Raw genomic sequence first — 19345 nt, forward strand, 5'->3', positions numbered from 1 at the left:
CGCGTCTAAGATGACATAACAAGCGTTTTATGTTTATATCATTGCATATCATACTCACACCATGCTCTTTACTTTCCGCTTCGGTCGTCCTCAGCTTTGGTAGGTTACAGTCTAAGACTTGTGATGAGACAACTCGCCAGAGCACATATACATTTGTCTTATGTATTTGGAAGATTAGGTGATCTCTACCGGCTCCAAGTGACTCGTGTTGCCTGCAGAACGGCGCCTTACATTGATCAGCATTCCACTCGTGACATTTCGTGATATTCGCATTCCCCTTGAATATCAAGGCGTGACATTGGATTTTGCAGACTGCATGTCCCGGAGCTCTTGATGGGAGCAAATTCAGAAGCAACAACATGCTTGCCGCATGTTCCAGCTCACATTGAGGATATAAGTAGCGTTAAAGCAATAATATACATGAAAAGTGTATGTATTTAGTAATAAGGTATTCCGTTTAAGTGTGCGGTATGCCGCGTGCAAGTTGTTGTCACACGCCCAGCTGATGATAGCTGTCTTAGTGCAACATAGTCCGTCGTGCGCTAACTTGCTCTTGTACGTGAATCGCTTCGAGATACTGATCTTCTTTCTCTTCCCGTCACTAACCATGACGGCATGCTACGACATGATGCCGGCAAAGATGGCAATGTTGGGCATCAAGGAGGAAATACATCAACGTCTGTTCACGTAGTTTTGGTAGGAAAAATCCGTGCTACTTGCACTTATGATCGCCATTAGTCTCCTCAATCACAATGACCACTATTACTATCGTTATGTTCATTAACCCTCACCCGGCCAGGAAGTTGGCTTCCTCCCTACGGTTTTTCAGGCACAGATCAACAATGAACACATGCAGCAGCACCAAATTTGCTGAAGTAGTTCTATTAATCTTTCTTCCTTTGCACCATTTTGAAGGTTTCATTTTCCAAGCCCAGTGACCTAGGTCAGGTTAAAAGGTCAACTTCCGAAAATTTTTGACCACGCATAACTTTTGTTGTACGACACTTACCGTTTTTAAAATTTGCTATTATGATATAAAGCGATAATATCTAAAGTTTGTGTGCTTCAGGTTTTCCGAAATAAGGGGCTCAGTGACATGACGTGAGGTCAGTTTTGCTATATTTGACAAATAATGCAAATGTATGCGCATTTCCGTGTAGTTTTGGTGTCTGCATGTTAGGAAAAGATTACTAACTCAGATGCGCAACCATCATATGATCACAGAGCACAATCATTGACCTAGGCCATGATCAACCTCTATGGGTGCCTTTTGCAAAACACACGCTACGCTCAAAACAGGCAGCTTTGTTAAATAAGTTTGGGCGCAAAATTCGAATCATCCACTGCAAGCATGTTGTGATATCATTTTAATGACTAAGGAGGTCACAATGGGTCACGTGCGGACATGCAAGGTCATATGTGGTCATCCAGGGCTAATGACCCCTGTTGTCAGTAACGGAGAGGTCGAATAAACGAGCGTAACGCGGGTAACCGGGCGCGGTTGTCTCAGACTTCCGTCCGGGCGCGGTTGTCTCAGGCTCCCGTCCGCGCGCGGCTGTCTCAGGCTCCGTCCAGGCGCGGCTGTCTCAGGCTCCCGTCCAGGCGCGGTTGTCTCAGACTCCAGCCCAGGCGCGGTTGTCTCAGGCTCCCGTCCGGCGCGGTTGTTTCAGACTCCCGTCCAGGCGCGGTTGTCTCAGACTTCCCGTCCAGGCGCAGTTGTCTCAGACTCCCGTCCGGGCGCAGGTTAAACAAGACATACAGTGGAGTGAGATCTCAAATCAGGAAGGCGCAAGAACAGAAGCTTGACGCACCTGGTCTGAAAAAAAGACAGAGAAGTGCTTCACTGAGATCGCCGCCATGGTACAGCTCGCTCAGCTTCTCCTACATGAGCTTCAACGGGGATGCCACGCTCAAATGCTGTAGAGAGGAAGATGATTGAGAGCATGCTAGAGTTCGCCGGACCTTGGGAGCTGAGCAGGAAATGCTGAGTGGTGGGCCACCACCGAGCCGTCATTTCTACTGAGTTCTGCGCCATGCAGTAGAGAACGTCGGTGATATAAAGGCTGCTTGTGTCTGAAAATGATACGCTTGGTTTAAATGAAAGAATGGCTTTCAGCTCCTGAGCGATGCTTGGTGTCGACACCCTTCTGCAGGCACGTCAACTGGCATCCCGGCGGCTTCAGCCGGTGTGCTTCGGCGGAGCGAGTGACTCGGGGACAATCCAGCAGTTTAAAGCCTTATAAATTTTGGCATAAATCCTGTTCCGACGCCGCATCCATGTCACAGCTCTGGCGGTAAAATGAAAAACTGGTTTGGACCTATGCAATTTATTTTTTAACAGCGCTTTTCCATGCCGCAAGATCTTAACAAATGTGAGCGAATACGTGAGCTTCGATCAGAAGCTTTAACAAATCTTGGGTGAAGTGATGCTGTGGGTGAAAAGCGGAAGGCTGATCAACGTTAGCAATTTTGAATTCACTTCTGCTATTCGTTTCAATAAAGGCACGTTGCCAAAATATTAACGCACCTATACCTCCACTCTCCCTGTTTTTCCGAGGGATAAGGCTATTACTACTGTCTTATCTATGTGGATAAGGTCCATTGCACATGCACTTAAGTTACGTAGGACATTATTGTGTGATATTGGGAAGACTGGTGTGCACCCAAGCATGCGTGCTACTTTCAGCGGTCCCATCTGACTGCCTAAATCAGTAGAAATTGTGACGTTCTTGTTTACCCGCAGACTTGTCGGTCACTTCAAAGACCCCGTCAGGCTCCAGACGCGCGTAGATTAACCGCGCGAGAGATGATGGCTTCCAGGAAGCTGGATGACAACGGCCCCAACCGGCCGACAAGCGTCGCTCTTCTGAGGGCTGAAGCCGCAAGGCGTGTTCTGTGTCACGACGGCTGACATCTGTGTGTGTATATGTGTAATTGTATGCGTGCTTTTTTCTGACTGGCCTGGCGCGCTGCTGCCAGTGTGCGGTCGCCGGGCCGCCCCTGTGGTGGGTGTCGGGAGTAGGTCAGGGTCGAGCGGCCGTCCCGGCGGCGGCGGCGCGCGCTCTGCGTCAGCCAGCGGCGTGGCTCGCTCTGCGTCAGCCAGCGGCGGCGCCCGCTCTGCATCAGCCAGCGGCGTGGCTCGCCCGTTGCCGGCAGCACACGCACGTCACATCCGGCTACGTGTATTTACAAATCACAGACATGTATGTACGTACGAACACGGGCAGGCATCGACACAACGCACAAAGCACCGCCGTCTAACTCTCACAACAATCAACATGACGGGAGATTATCTCGCAGACAGGGCGCACGCACGGCCCGTGAGGTTGACAAAAAGCGCGCTCGTCACACTTCCGAGGGCCGACCCGACGCACCATCGCGCCAGCAAGCGTCGCCCCTCTCGTTCACACCCGATAGGCCGGCGCGGGGCCGCGTGCGAGTCTCGCTTGGCGGCTGAACGCGGTCACGCGAAGCTCGCTCGCTGTCACGCCGTGGAGAGCTGTGCCCGCTGTCCTGAAGCCGCGTGCGAGAGGGACCAGCCCTCGCCACGGGCGGAGGCGGACCGCAGGCGCCCCTGGCTGGGGGCGTCCGCTGACCCACAGCCGAATTAGCAGGCACTTTGTGCCCTCGCCACCAGACGGCGTGGTTTTTTATCACGGCCTTGAGGCGCCAGCGCCCCAGCTGGTGACATATCTCCCTCTTCACACTCACCATCTGCCCACCTGTACTGGCCTTGGCGGACGTTCGACTGGTGCGACGCCCATAGCTAACTTCCGTCTAATTGCGACGCCTACTCAGCCCAAAAGCATTACTCAGTGTTAAACTCCACAGCTCCCTTTTCGCAACTCGGTCCCATATGGCCTTCAGCCCGAGGCGAGGCTGGTAGGCACGGTGACACGTCACTGGCGGCTGCGTGATGACAAGAGTAATGCCCACTTGAAATATCTCCAGCGCGAACGAGGCGCCGACGTACTGGCTGGAACTCCCCACTTCCGGCCCGATACCGCGTCGGCCACGTAGCTCGCCGTGTTGTCGCGTGTTGTCGCGAGACTCGAGGCCACCACCGCACACACATCTGCGCAGTGACTAAGCGGCGACGGTGGCGACACGGATCCAGCCGGGCCACCGCCACCCGGCCGTGAGCCACGCTGAGGTCGCTGCGCTTGACGCTTTGACGTGTCCTCGCACCGTGGTCAGCCGGCGGGCTCCGGCCGGGAGGTTGGGTCGGGAGCGGTGCCACTCGCCGCCGAGCTCGACCCGCACCCGGGCGGCGCCGCGCCGGTGTGCCTCCCAGCTCCGGTGCCGGGCCTCGGCCAGTCTACAGAGCCGCACCCACTTCACCCCGTCCATCGACGTGCAGTTGTTTGGCGAATCTAGCTTCGGGCCATCCCCTGAGCTCGGCGCCGGAGCGTTGACTAGTGTGGCCGACCGGCGGCGGCGCATCACGAGCGGCGGCCGGCCGCGACGACGGGCAGCAGCGGCAGCAGCAGGCTCGGCAGCAGCAGCAGCAGGCTCGGCAGCCGGCTGGCCGCGCCGCCCCCTGCCCGGCGCGGCTGGGCGTCGCCGTCCCCGAAGCCGATCACTGCCGAGAGGACGGACCACGGTCAGCGCGCGCGGGCACGGCCGCCTCCCCAGGGGACCCCGCGGTCAGCGGGCACGGGCACGGTCGCCTCCCCAGCGCACCCCACGCGTTCTGGGGCCACACCCCCACAGTCGACGGGCACGGACCGGGGCAAAAATATTGCCCGCCTCGCAAGGCCATGTCCGGCCCTCACTGGACGCTCCCAGTCGGTTCGACACGATTTTGAAGATGGTTTTCGACAACGCTCGTAAGGCGGCACCAAAATTGCAATACGATTAAACAGAAGCCGAAGAAAAGAGAAAAGCTAGTGCATTGCTGAGACAATCAACGCAAACGAGATTAACCACCTCCCGTCAAACAATGGTAAGTGCACAGGTACATGTAAAAACGTGCGCGAGTGTTAAGCGTGCAACGAATGCAAGGAATACTTTTCTACCTCGGAAACACGGCTCAAAATGGGTTGGTTGCATCATTTTCGTTATTAATGGTAGGGTACTCGTTCACGTCCATGCAGTGCCCCAGGTGCAATGCTACATTCCTGAAAGTCTGGGCACGAGCCTTCCCAGCCCGCTGTGCAGAGGTCATGCTGTTAATAGTAAAGTTTGATGACAGCACAGAACCTTCGTAGCCCTCGAGGCCGGGGCCCGTGCCCGTGCGTGGAAATCGGCGCCGCATTCACTGGTTCTTCTATAATACGTGGGTTAAGCTCTCTCCCGTGCAAACGTATGCTCAGGTGCACGTGCGGCTTAAACATAAAATCGTACCTGTAAGTGTGCGGAAGCACACGAGTCAGCCTTTAGGCTTCTTTACCTAAAATAAAACAACACAAAGGTACTAACTAGGCAATGGTAAATCAAACAAACATAAACTGCCTCTTGCAAAAACATTAATCCAAAAATGAAAACGGTTCAATAAGACTCATGCACATGCAGTGCTGCTTGAAAATAAAAAACACGCGTTGAGCTGCATCATTATTGGCAAATATAACTTATACGCATGTATGTTGTAAACGAGCAACGTACCTATCTGAATTGACAAAGCATCGAGTACCTATTTTAGTGTCCGCGGATGACTGACTTCGGATAGCAAAGGACTAGCGCGCATATACGCTGGTATGCTTTAGATTCTCCGCCCAGGTCCTCCAGACCTTCGATGGTTGCTGTATCGTTTTTGATCTTGCTAGGTTGTTTCGCACGCGTCACACATTTTGACTCAGACAGGCCTCGGAATCCGACAATGATGTGATGATGCTAACGCGGCACAATTAACACGGCGTTGCCTGTCAGCGCGCTCTCTCTCCTCCCTCCCTCCCCTCCCTCTCTCTCTCTCTCTCTCTCTCTCTCTCTCTCCTCTCTCTCTCTCTCTCTCTCTCTCTTCTCTCTCTCTCTCTCTCTCTCTCTCTCTCTCTCTCTCTCTCTCTCTCTCTCCTCTCTCTCTCTCTCTCTCTCTCTCTCTCTCTCTCTCTCTCTCTCTCTCTCTCTCTCTCTCTCTCTCTCTCTCTCCTCTCTCCTCTCTCTCTCTCTCTTCCCCTCTCTCTGGCTCCGCCTCGGCCGGACCGTGGTGCAGCTGAGCTAGCTCTCGGGGCGTCCGCCACAACAGCGCCGGCGGCTGGTGCTGGTGACCCTCGCGACACAATCGGCGCAACGCTGACGCGGCCGGCGCCGGCGCCGGCCCGGCCGCCGCCGCCACGGCAGCGGCCCAACAATGACCAGTGGCGTCTGGACCGCTCGGAGCGGGTCGGCAAGGTCAGCCAGGCTCAGTGCGGGTCGCCGCCGGTCACGAGCCGGGCACCCGGGACCTCCGCCGGTCAGGGTCAGGGCAGCCTCAGAGTGCGGCCTGCTGTTCATGCCGTGTTGACCCAGCCGGTAAACATTTGTGACCTGAATGGCAACACCTTGCCGCCGCGCGGTAACCGTGTGTGTTTTTTTCTCGCAGCAGCCGACAGAGGGATCGTTGTGCGGACTTGACTGCAAATCAGGGCACCGCGTTTACCGCCCCACCCTCGCCAGGACCGGGGCGGTAACAAACGGCACGGCGGCCGACGGAGATCTAATCGCTACCCAGAGTTTGGTGTGGCTACTCTACGCTTGCTTTGGGCTCAGCTAGGAGGTCTGTGCAGGCGCGCCGCGGCTTATCATCAGGTCGGGGCGGGCGGGGTCGCCGCCACAGGTGGCGGCCGGTTGCGATGTTGTGTGGTGTTTGGGACGTCTCCATGGCGAAGCTTCGATCGCCGTGCATCGAGCAGCGCGGTTCACTGCTCGCGGCGAGCGTGGCCGCGGGGCCGTCGCCAATGGCAAGGGCACCGACTGGTGACACCCCACGTCCGCTGACCGCCCGCTGACAAGTAAGGCCGCTATAAATCAACCGCTGAGCTGCACCGGCAAATCAAAATGGAATACCCCAACCCTACCTCAACAAGATACGGTAGAAGTAAGTCATTCTGTCTCATGACTTGATTTTCGAGTAATTACATAACTCGACGCCCGATTTTGGAAACCTGGTCACCACCAAGAGCCGATGACAAGCCCAGTGTCGGCATTGGCACGTCTCGGGGATAAGGAACACCATCGCGGTTGGGTGTTACCGTTGGGCCGGCGGCCGGCGCTGATTCAGCGCTCGATACAGTAACGCAAACACGCGTACACAGGCAACGGCACACTGCGGTTTGAAACCACGGCTCTCACTGGGACCCTGTCTCGCCACGGGCCCGCCCTGGAGGGTCGGCGCTGCCTGGTGACGGCAGCCGGAATTGTGGCGGGGGAAAGGGCGCTCCCAGAGAACTAACGGAGAATATGCTCCTCAGATGATCTCTCAAATCTATCTGGAGCTGCTTTGGAATGTACTTGTTCACGTACTCGTCGTACGCTTCGTGGACCACCCTCATATAGTTGGCAGAAAACCATGCCAATGCAAGTTGCTGAATCAACGATCGCCCTTCACCGCACGCTATCAACAATGACTTGTTTTTGTCGTGAACTGATTCCGTGGAAAAATGGCGTCACCTGGAATTATTCAGCAGTGCCAGCGACAGCAGGTAGTTAACCGGCGCGGCCTGGGTCATTTCCAGGAACACGTCGGGCAGTCCTGATATCTTTCGATGCGGCAAAAATGGCCTGTTTACGCCAGTGCCGTGCCTACCGCGAAAAGAAACGAAACATTGATCCTGACCCATTGCGTAACCAGTTCAGCCGCCGCGCTGTGGCGGCACGTAGTCGCCCGCGCACAGACAGGGACGCTGCAATCACGTCCGGCCAGAGTGCTCGAATTGAATGCGTCTGTTCGCCTTTCATTGACAGCGGGGTTGCCAGTGTTTCCTTGTCAGCCGCCCTAACATGGGCCGCGTATAAACGACCTTACGGCCGACCTTTTGGGCACCGTGCGGGGTCGCGCGCGAGGTCAACACCGGCGGCGGCTTATCGATTCGTGAGTGCCGTTCGTGGAAGGACTGCAGGAATGCCACCACGAACCGTGGACGAAGTGGGCGGCTCGCCGCCTGTAATGACCTCACGTGACCGTCTGTGCACGCGGTCAGCAGTGGACAGCCCAGGGGACGCGGGGCTGCTCACGCACTATCAGCATGCCTTCATCCGCGCTCTATCGGAGATTTTCACGTTCAGCTAAAGAGAGGCCTCGCATCCCCCCCCCCCCCCCCGCTGTAAAATGTCAAAAACTAAGCAAGCTGGAGCCACGAAGAAAACGACACTGGAAAATCCTAGTCAAAGTATATCAGGAATTGTGACTGAATGCTGCTGAATGTGGCTTTTGACCAGTCATATTAGACAATTCATTTTTAACTTATTAAGGAGCTGCCCACCGCAGGACTACGAACGTAAGCCGAAGTTGCTCGTAATAAAAACATTTATAATGGCCAAACAGGGATCCCAGGCAGGACCAGCCTGGGCAAAATGCGTAGCTCACATCGCTACTCATAACAGCACTGGCTTGAAGATCGTCTAAAACTCATCCAAAAGCACGTTTTTGAGCAGAAATACACCACCTAGATCCTGCGACCCACACCCATCATTATGTTGATCGGCAGCAGCCTGCTCTGAAACAACGTCGCGTCGACGCTGCGTTGATGCCCGCCGCGGCGTGGGTGAGACTACAGCGCGGGTCACCGTCAGCTGAGGTGACCGTCACACGATCACACGTGTGACGGTCACCGTCAGCTGAGGTGACCGTCACACGATCACACGTGTGACGCAGCCACCGCAGACCACGCAAGCAACGGCCACTCACCGGCGTCGCCGTCGGCCTCGCCGGAGGCCATGTCGCCGCGGACGCTGGACGGCGTGACCAGGTTGGAGGGCTGGTTGCTGCAGCCGAACCAGTAGGCGGCCACGGAGCGCGGGTACGGGATGGAGCTATCGTCCACCTGCCGGGCGGGACAGGCCGGTCAGTGCGGCGTCGCCCACGTGCCGGCCCCGGCAGGCAGCCGGGCGGGGCGCGAGGCAGTCGCCACCCGGAAAGGGCGGCGCGGCCGGTGGAGAGGGGCAATCACGGCGATTCTTAGTCGCTTTTGCGATGAGCGCCTGATGAGCGCTTTACGAGAAGTTGCACGGCATTGCAACGTTGACATCAAGTTGGCAAACAATGCTTGTCGCACCTGCTGACCACTTACCATGAAGTCGATGTCGTCGAATCGGTAGTATTCATTTCCTTTGAAGAAGTAGGTCCTCTTGTTTTTGTACGTCATGACACTGTCGATGTTGTTCGGTATGCCGTCCCACGTGTTGATGGGTCGTGGGTAGTCGGAGGCCACCTCGGGCTCACTCTTGGGATCGTACCTCCAGTATCGGTTGCCCTTGAAGAAGTATACTTTTCCGTTGGGTATCCATTGGAAGACGGCAGCCACGTTGTCCTCGATTCCTCTAAAGCCTGCCGAGATCTTCTTGGGATATCCAGCGTCCATTTTAAATCCTGTCATACGCCAGTACTCGGAGCCCTGCGCAGAAATATACCTCGGTTAGCCACATTGCACTGTTGCACCAATTGACAAATTCATGGAAATCAGATATGTATGAAATCATGGTTACTTTTGATAGAGGTCAACTCAACAATAGCCAAAGGACACCATGATTTTCTTTCCTGGCAGGCTAAAAAACACGCACGATCTTGCGCCGCTGGATTACACTTCCATTCATCTATAGTTAAAAATCACATATTCAACAAGTAGAACAGTGTGGGCCGACTATGAGCTCACCTTGAAAAAGTAGATCCTTGCAGTGCCAGACAACGTCAGAACAGCGTCAACATTGTTCGGAGCACCATCCCATGCCTCCGCAATCTTTCTTGGGTAGTCCTTCTCCACACCCTTATCGGTCAATCGCCAGTAATTTTCTCCTTTGAAGACGTAGGTGCGGTTGTTGGACGGGACGGTAAAAATGGCATCGACAGAGCTGTCTGTGCAGAGAATGCTGTCGTCTTCAGTCTTTGTCATGCTGTCTTCGTCCCTTGAGGTTCCCCCTCCACCTGTCGTAGCGGGCACCTTCGGTTTGATGCTGGCTGGTTTTCCGTACAGCTCCTGTCGGCAGTGCAAACTTTCCGTCAGCGTCTGCAAAGGTCCAGGGCAGCGAGCTCCCCATCATCGAGCCTAGAGATACAAAACCTGAGATCCCAATCCGAGAGACATAACACATGAGACCCCAGCCCGAGAGACATGGAACCTGAGACACCAATCCGAGAGACACGGAACCTGAGACACCGATCCGGGGGGACAAGGAACCTGAGACACCAATCCGAGAGACACGGAATCTGACCAAGGAACCTGAGACACAGATCCGGGAGACACAGAACCACGACACGCCAAACCTCGAGACGTAACATCGCATGCCGATCTCCAGTGCATCAAATCCGGGACACCAATCCGAATGACCGAACATCGAGACGCCTAGCCCCAACACAACTAGCCGCAAGACTCCGAATCCTGACATGCCAATCCGAGGCACTAATCCCGATACTCCGTGGCTCGAGATGTCGATCTTCGAGACACCGGATTCGAGACCCCAAATTCGGGACACTGGATTCGAAACACCGCATTCGGGACACCGGATTCGATACACCGAATTCGAGACACTGGATTCGAGAAACTGAATTCGGACACCGGATTCGAGACACCGAATTCGAGACACCAAATTCGGGACACAGAATTCGAGACACCAAAGTCGGGACACCAAATTCGAGACACCAAATTCGGGACATCGGATTCGAGACACCGATTCCAGACACCTAATTGGGGACACCGAATTCGAGATACCGAATTCGAGACACTGGATTCGAGACAACGGATTGGAGACGTCAAATCTACGACGGGCGCCCGAGTCCCCGAGCTCCCAAACACATGGTCTCGCGCTGCCAAGCCCACAGTCACCAAAAACCGCAAGCCGGGCCCTGGCCAGCGTGGAACACCCATCCGCCGTCGCTTCCCCGCCGCATGTTTCATGCTATCATCCTACCGAACCCAACAGCAATACCTGCTGCTCTGGTCCGCGCCGGCGGTCACGGGCGCCGGTTGGGGCCGTCCAGCAGCAGCTGGCCCCGGCCCGCACGCGCCAGTGTCATCTCACCGCCGCCAGCCGTCGCGCGCACGGCGTCGCCGAGCCTCACCTGAATAGCCAATATGTCGTCCTCCTTGATCACGTCGCGGGAGAGGCTGGGTGGTTTGTAAAAGGGTGCCATCAGCGCCTGATTGTCGGACGAGTGCGAGAGGCCCAGGCTGTGGCCGAACTCGTGCGCGGCCGTCATGAAGAGGTCGATGCCCCGCCGGCTGCGTGGGTTGATTGTCCACTGCTCGTCGTCGTCGAAGTGCGCGTCGCCTCCGTAGATGGGGAAGAAGGCGTGTGCCAGCGTGCCGCCCGGCCCGTCAAACGGATCGCCGTCGCTGTGGTCAGCCGCAGCGAACCTGGCGGCCAGGGTGGGTCAGGTCAGGTCAGGTCGGGTCAGGATGTCAGGTCAGGAAGCCAGGTCAGGAGATTGCCACGCAGCAGATCGAGGGACGATATGGCCGGCTCCTAGATGTTTTTGGCATTCCCTTGGTTGCTTGTGGTTGGGAGTGATTCATTTACGAACGATCAGTTAATGGCTGCTGCGATCAATAAAACAAGGAAGGAAATGGCTGCTGCGATCAATAAAACAAGGAAGGAAAACAGTGAAGGAAGCGAAGTGAGGAAATGATAGGTATGAGCATAAAAACGATGCTGTGAAAACGTGTTAGTTTATTTGCTGGTTAAAAAGGCGACTTACCTGATTTCAATGTTTGCCTTCTCAGTGGCAGCGACCTCTTTGAACTTCAGAGCAGAGACATCTTCCCAGGCCTGAAAGGAATCCCTGATTGCTTTTCTAACTCCATCCTCGTCCTGCAGCTTGCTTGGCCAGCTCGTGATTTTGTAGCTGAGATTCTTAACACGCCAGCGACTTCCTGAAATGCAGGTGTTTTTAAGACACTGCTACGTATAGTCCGTGGAGAATACACCGGCGCCGGCAGGAAGCCCAGGTCGGGAGAGCGCAATGAGCGATTTCCACTCTGCGAGGCACATCCCGGCTCGGGCTCTGTTGCGACTACAGCTCCAGACTGCTGCGGCTTCGCCGGCGGCCGTTATTTCGTTGAAGTGCTAACGTTGATCTCCTCAGCCGGATGATGTGCGGGTCCGTGTCGCATCCGCTGCCCCCCCCCCCCCCTTCGAGGCCGACTCAGCGCACCCCGGAAACCCACCGCTGCGAACGCCCCTGCATACCAGGGCATATCGGGCGGAATATTGAACGCGGCGACGGCAGAACATCACCGGACAGACCCAACAACAAAGCAAACTTCTCGGTAGCACTTGCGCACAATACCCCTGTGCACGCGCCGAGCGCTTGTCGATTCAATGACGTCACAATGGCGTTTGACAAGACGGTGACGCGGTCCACAGCGCATTGGGCTGTTCAAACTCGGTGCTGGGCGGACCGGTTACTGGCCGCGCTGGTACGGGGTGGCGGTGTCGAGCCGCGCTTCGGTCTGCACTTTGCATCTACCCATGCCCGTGGTTACATGACGAATTGCCCGGTGATAATAATACCGGTGGGCACATATCGGATGACACCAAACGCATGGTAAAGGTGCGCTGAGCCAAGCTACGTTGCAAGTGAGAGGAAGCTTTAAACATGCCTTAAAACGTGCCATAAAACCACAATGACCTCAAGTCATTTAGCACGGCTATCGTGTTGACTAGTCATTGATCGTCACCGATCGGCCCGGGGTGACGTCACCCATCTGATGACAACACACGCGAACTAGAGACGGGGCAACGCAGCTCGTGTCCCAGGCAGCTTACAGCCGCCCGCAGCCCCGCAAGCAACGCACCATATCGACCTGGCGCTGGGGCCGACCCGCCTCACCTGCTTACGTCACAGCCCAGCCAAACGGCTGACTCTGGCACGACCGGCGGAAATGAGACCGGTTACGCCTCCCCCCCCCCCCCCCCCAGCGTTCCCTCTCTGCTACCGCCCCAGCGGCGGGTCGCCTAGGGTGTGACGCCGCAGTCCAGAGCAGCACAGTGGCGAAGCTCGCCGCTCTTGAGCGCGGGACGGAATCCCAGCCGAGCCCGACGACAAGGAGGCCACTGAACCGTGGCGCTGAGGCCCCAGTGGCACACACGCATTTTTTTATCAGCCTCAGCACTGTGGCTACTGGCACTTTTTCGGTACCCCTAACATGACACGCATTTTACTGTGTTTGCGGCGACCGGTAGCGCCCCCCCCCCCTCCCCCCAGTTAGCGGCGGCTTCCGCCCAGTAGCGTGCACGCCCGGTGGGCGACGTACCTTGCAGGGCGTAACGCTTCCGGCGACGCGCGCGGTAGCTCGGCCCCAATTTGTCCTTGACTCCGCAGCGGGGCTGGCGCATCTTGGCCAGCGTGACGTCGTTCAGTTCACCTGCGGCAGGGACGGCGGGTTACACAGGCACGCCCGGTCCAGCCTGAATCGGCCCTGCTCGGCCGGAGGATCGTCCACAGCTCGACCAATCCGGGCTGTCCCTTGGTGTTACGCAAACGCGTCGGCCCCATCCGTGACGGTGCAGCTGCCGCCGTGCAGACGAGCGCAGTGAGCGCCGAACTCGCTGAGCTTCTCCGCTGGCGCCCCGGCACCGGGGCGGGCCGGCTCAGAGGGCGCCGCTCCGGCACCGGGGCGGGTCGGCTCAGAGGGCGCCGCTCCGGCACCGGGGCGGGCCGGCTCAGAGGGCGCCGCTCCGGCACCGGGGCGGGCCGGCTCAGAGGGCGCCGCTCCGGCACCGGGGCGGGCCGGCTCAGAGGGCGCCGCTCCGGCACCGGGGCGGGTCGGCTCAGAGGGCGCCGCTCCGGCACCGGGGCGGGTCGGCTCAGAGGGCGCCGCTCCGGCACCGGGGCGGGTCGGCTCAGAGGGCGCCGCTCCGGCACCGGGGCGGGTCGGCTCAGAGGGCGCCGCTCCGGCACCGGGGCGGGTCGGCTCAGAGGGCGCCGCTCCGGCACCGGGGCGGGCCGGCTCAGAGGGCGCCGCTCCGGCACCGGGGCGGGTCGGCTCAGAGGGCGCCGCTCCGGCACCGGGGCGGGCCGGCTCAGAGGGCGCCGCTCCGGCACCGGGGCGGGTCGGCTCAGAGGGCGCCGCTCCGGCACCGGGGCGGGTCGGCTCAGAGGGCGCCGCTCCGGCACCGGGGCGGGCCGGCTCAGAGGGCGCCGCTCCGGCACCGGGGCGGGCCGGCTCAGAGGGCGCCGCTCCGGCACCGGGGCGGGTCGGCTCAGAGGGCGCCGCTCCGGCACCGGGGCGGGTCGGCTCAGAGGGCGCCGCTCCGGCACCGGGGCGGGTCGGCTCAGAGGGCGCCGCTCCGCGCCGTTCCGCTCCATGTCCGCCGCCGGGATGTGCACGCGTAACCGGCTCTTTCGGCACATCCGTCAGTCACCGCAGCGGTATTTGAATACGCGCGGCGGATGTGCCAGCGCGGCGGTGGCATTGCCGCGAATTTCAGGCATAGCCGGGCGGTGCAGGCGCAAGATCCTTATCGGAGTTCAGTGTTGCCACAACCTTGGGAGGCGGGTGACCCAGTTATGCATGCCGCGGTGTATCGTTGGACGGTGGGCGGCGTGGCGTTAGAGCTAGAACGGCATGGGAATACCCCGGGTAAAGTAATCCGGACTCCAATGGTGTTAATGTCAACAGGAATTGCCGGATCTAAGCTGGGAACAAGAAACAACGAATACAGCTACGAAAGTCACAGGCTTTTGTAGACCACCCACAAATCTCCGGCTCATGCTCACAGTTACAACTTACATCATTGTTAGCTAGCGCACAACTTGTATCTCATCCTATCTGTGAGAATGGCCATGAATGAACCAGCTGCTCTGTACAGCTATTGCAACCATTAGCCATCACTTAAACACCACTGTGGAGCCGTTTGCTGCACAACCAAATTTGTGCCGTCTGTCGCTGAAAGGTGAAAGGAACATGCCTTAGACTACCCCCCTCTCCTCGAGTAACACGTCACTCTCCCGTTGTATTCTCCTCATGGCTTGAACGCATATATATATATATATATATATATATATATATATCGCCGCACACGTCACTTCTACATGGTGGTGACACTACGGGACGTCACTGTTTAGCATCCCATCTAACCATCCGCTTATTTAGGGAGCAGGGAATGCAATTGACGCAGCGTTGGCTGCATACAAGCAAACTTCTGTTTTGATGGCTATTCAAAATCAAATTTTAGCAGCCCACGTCAACACCGCCAAGGCTGGCATAAGCCCTACGCGACTGGAGTGGGTGGGAAGACGGAACACACCTCTGCCAAGCACACGAACCTGTCACTTCAAGTCCGGCGAACTGCTGGAACTCAGCGATGTTGCTGGCGAGCGTGACGAGCGCACCAGACCGGTCCTCGCTCGGGCTGGAAGACGAGTAGCCGTAGCGCGCCAGATACGTCTGCAGGCACAGCGGGGAGCGTCAGCCGCAGCCCGCGGCGAGCCCGCGTCAGTGTACCAGCACCCCGGCCGAGGGGACGGCAGGCCCACGCCAGGGTATCAACACCCCGGCCGGGGGGAAGGCAGGCCCGCGCCAGGGTATCAACACCCCGGCCGGGGGGAAGGCAGGCCCACGCCAGGGTATCAACACCCCGGCCGGGGGGAAGGCAGGCCCGCGCCAGGGTATCAACACCCCGGCCGAGGGGACGGCAAGCCCACGCCAGGGTATCAACACCCCGGCCGAGGGGACGGCAGGCCCACGCCAGGGTATCAACACCCCGGCCGAGGGGACGGCAGGCCCACGTCAGTGTACCAACACCCCGGCCGAGGGGACGGCAGGCCCACGCCAGGGTACCAACACCCCAGCCGGGGGGAAGGCAGGCCCGCGCCAGTGTACCAACACCCCGGCCGGGGGGAAGGCAGGCCCGCGCCAGGGTATCAACACCCCGGCCGGGGGGACGGCAAGCCCACGCCAGGGTATCAACACCCCGGCCGAGGGGACGGCAGGCCCGCCCTGGGGTATTAACACCCCGGCCGAGAGGACGGCAGGCCCGCGCCAGTGTACCAACACCCCGGCCGAGGGGACGGCAAGCCCACGCCAGGGTATCAACACCCCGGCCGAGGGGACGGCAGGCCCGCGCCAGGGTATCAACACCCCGGCCGGGGGGACGGCAGGCCCGCGCCAGGGTATCAACACCCCGGCCGAGGGGACGGCAAGCCCACGCCAGGGTATCAACACCCCGGCCGGGGGGACGGCAGGCCCGCGCTGGGGTACCAGCACCCCGGCCGAGGGGACGGCAGGCCCGCGCCAGGGTATCAACACCCCGGCCGAGGGGACGGCAGGCCCGCGCCAGGGTACCAACACCCCGGCCGGGGGGACGGCAGGCCCGGTTTTAACGTGTTTGTGCCGGTCGCGTTGACTTGCATGGATACCGTGAAGGTTACAGATTCCGACGCTACGCGAGAATCGTGACCGCACGTTTTCCTCCCGCGGCAGGTTAATCCTGCGCCCTCCTGCGGCAGTTAACCCTGCGTCCTCGCACCGTGTCGTCCGGCTGGGAGCCTGCCGGAGCCGTCAGCCGCGAGTGTTTGTCACGGCTGAGACTCGGCTGCAACCACAGCCTACGGTAGCCGCAGTGCTGCCCCGCCTCCCACAGGCCGCTTGAATCCTGAAGGTCTGATTTGGTGTATCGTGGCCGAATGGGCCCCAACCCAGACAGACCAGACCAGACGGTGGTGTCAGGAGATCAGGAGCCAGACTAGTCGCCCTGACACCCTCACGGATGTTGCCCTGAATTTCGTAGATCCGCGTGATCCTAAACTACCACTGGCTGCTACGTATTTGCAAATAAGGCAATGGGCACCATGAATATCGGGGAGACGCCTACATGGCGACATGGTGTCTGCTCCACGCAGGGCTGACACACCCCAACGTTGGGTACCCAATGTCTGCTGCCTGTGTCATCATCGCAGCAGGACGACGTGATCGACCCGAGCGGGCCTGGACACACACCTGCCGATTCCGTGCGGCGATAAAGTCGATACAGACGCATCAAGGAGTTTGCTAATGCGAGCCCATTAGGCCCACTACGAGAAACAGACTTCAGCACCACCTCCAAAAAGCTGTTCAATTTTGAAGCACTAGTATTGCAGCGGCACGGGAACTATCATGTTTCGTGCACCGTTTACATGCAATTTATTTTGACAAAATTTCGGCCCCGCGTCACATGCTAGCACCTAGAAAGATACAGGAGGAAGGCGGTGAAGAAAACAATTCATATTTTTCGACGCATTCTCCAGCAGCCAAAAGCATTACACGGGCTCCGTCCGACACCTGAGACCAACGACTACTTACCGCCGCCTCAGCTATAGACGCGGAGGACGCGCCAACCAGTGGCGACGCGCCGCCAACCTGCACCCCCACCACCGCACCGATCACCAGGAGCGCAAGAGCCGCCATCGCTGCCGTGCGTTCCTCCCGGCCCGAGCGCACGTCCACGACTGGCCTGCGACCGGGCGCGCGCCACCTAGTACTGGAGGAGCGTGAGTCACGCGGCGGACGCGCGCCGCCGCCGCCGCCACCTCTTCTCGGAACGTGCGGGTGGCGGCGCGCCGCGTCGAGATCCTGCGCGGTGGCGGCCGGTGCTCGAGGTGGCACCAGACGCAAATGCCTGTGTTGGGACGTTCTGACCAAGGGCATCACCAGGGCGGCTGGAGACCTGCTGGGTCCAAACTAGCGGCCTCGGATGATCAAGCAGCGGATGTGAGATCAAAGCGGTTGAGATGATTGCTTCGGTACGTGATCCGCCTGTCTTTTCTCGCCCTCGCTCTATCCTGCATCCCACAGTGCCCCGTGTCTCCGAGGCGAGCCTCACGCACCAGCCCTGGGTGGGCTTAAGTGGACCCTGGCGGGGCCCTGTGCTGGTTAAGTCTCGTCGGAGGCCTTCTAGGTCCAGTGCAATATTGTCCCACCTCCATCCACTCTCTTTCATCACATAGCCGCGCAAGTGGCCACCACTGGCCGATAGCGCTCTTATCCGGGTCAAACCCAAGTACCGGCGCTGTCACGTGGGCGGCAGGGAGCCCGTGCTGCCGGAGAGTGGACGCCTCTCTCCATTGGACTTGCTCCCGGTCATCACTTCGAAATGAGTGGGGACCAGCTTAGAACCAGGCTCAGAGCCGCCCTTTGAACTTGCATGGCTATCCTCCGTGTGTGTTGCCTGGGACTGTGGCATTGGGCTCGCCCACGCTGAATACATTTTGTGCAGAGAAGCCTTCTCGGACTGGATAATCTATGAGCACCCAGATAGTGGCCTGGTATGCAGATCGTTCAAGACGTTGCAGGTAAGGGTACGACTGTCGTAGAAAGTTCAAACATATCGGTTGGGATGTTTCAGAAAAGTATCTTAGAAATATTGGCGGTGGCAGTGTATAAATGTAACTCTACGGCAAATAGCGCTCTTGACATTAAATATATTTAGAACTATGGGCCACATGGCATATTTTTGACACCATGAAAATAGTGAGTCTGAACGTAAAACGTTATGGAACTCCTGCAGTCAGAAGGAACAGAAGCACTTAAAAAATATGGAGATGGTAGTCATTTTGGCTATTTCCTTCCAGATAACGCCGGTCATAAAAAGCCTACGATGTCAAAAATGAGCCAGCTCAGTTCACGATCTGTTTGATCTACCACCTCATGTTCTAAAGTCTCCGGATACCTTAGCCTTACAACTAAAAACTGTTTTCTGAATTGCGCGGTACGGACCACAGCAATTTCTAACTATGGTATGCAAATAGCCACAAGTTCTCGCATTATAACGAGGACAAACAATGGCATGACGACCAAATTTCGATAGCCGAAAGGTACACCTGCGCACGCCCCTAACACTGACACATACGGCCGCGGCATGGTCAGTTCAGTGTGATGTTTCCTCACACCAACATGACGATCCTTTTGTGGGAAAAGAGGCAATGTTCTCTAGAGATTTGAGCTACTAAAAATAATGTTTTAATTGTTTTTCACCTAACACGAGTGCAGACTTCTGTTAGAACTGCATATAGCTCAGACAGCTGTGGGACGGAAGATATACTGTTTTTTCTTAGGACGCCTTAATGTTACGACCCAAAGTACTGGTATAATGCGGATAGCACTATTGGCTGATGACCTGCGGGCCCATATCATAAGAAAAAATCTTTCAGCCCAAAGCGTAAACGGTTGGCAAAAGATGCCATTTGAGTTCGTGAGGGATATCGCAACTTTGCAAGCATGTCGCAAAAGCATAACTT

The 19345-nt window shown here is 57.7% G+C and overlaps 1 protein-coding gene across 1 annotated transcript; it reads right to left on the bottom strand.

The window, feature by feature from the left end:
* Nucleotides 1-4560: 4560 nt before the first annotated feature.
* LOC119109675 (matrix metalloproteinase-16) lies at nt 4561-17543 on the bottom strand. Its single transcript, XM_037233397.1, has 10 exons — nt 17412-17543; nt 15398-15518; nt 13383-13493; nt 11825-11999; nt 11189-11483; nt 9786-10106; nt 9204-9527; nt 8822-8957; nt 5347-5392; nt 4561-4582 (listed from the first exon to the last, which is right to left on the bottom strand). Exons 1-9 carry the CDS (start codon nt 17514-17516, stop codon nt 5379-5381), a joined length of 1602 nt encoding a protein of 533 aa, XP_037089292.1. The 5' UTR covers nt 17517-17543; the 3' UTR covers nt 4561-4582; nt 5347-5378.
* Nucleotides 17544-19345: the final 1802 nt, after the last annotated feature.

The sequence above is a fragment of the Pollicipes pollicipes genome, unplaced genomic scaffold (genome assembly GCF_011947565.3).
Source record: "Pollicipes pollicipes isolate AB1234 unplaced genomic scaffold, Ppol_2.1 Scaffold_7231;HRSCAF=8579_pilon_pilon_pilon, whole genome shotgun sequence".
Classification (NCBI taxonomy): Eukaryota; Metazoa; Arthropoda; class Thecostraca; order Pollicipedomorpha; family Pollicipedidae; genus Pollicipes; species Pollicipes pollicipes.

Excerpts from the sequence above, each read along its gene's own strand:
- LOC119109675 (XM_037233397.1), bottom strand. The coding sequence starts at position 17,516 with ATGGCGGCTCTTGCGCTCCTGGTGATCGGTGCGGTGGTGGGGGTGCAG. Across the intron at positions 13,494-15,397 it reads CGCCGGACTTGAAGTGACAG|GTGAACTGAACGACGTCACG; the intron begins GTTCGTGTGCTT and ends TCCCTGCCGCAG. Across the intron at positions 12,000-13,382 it reads GAAGCGTTACGCCCTGCAAG|GAAGTCGCTGGCGTGTTAAG; the intron begins GTACGTCGCCCA and ends CCTGCATTTCAG.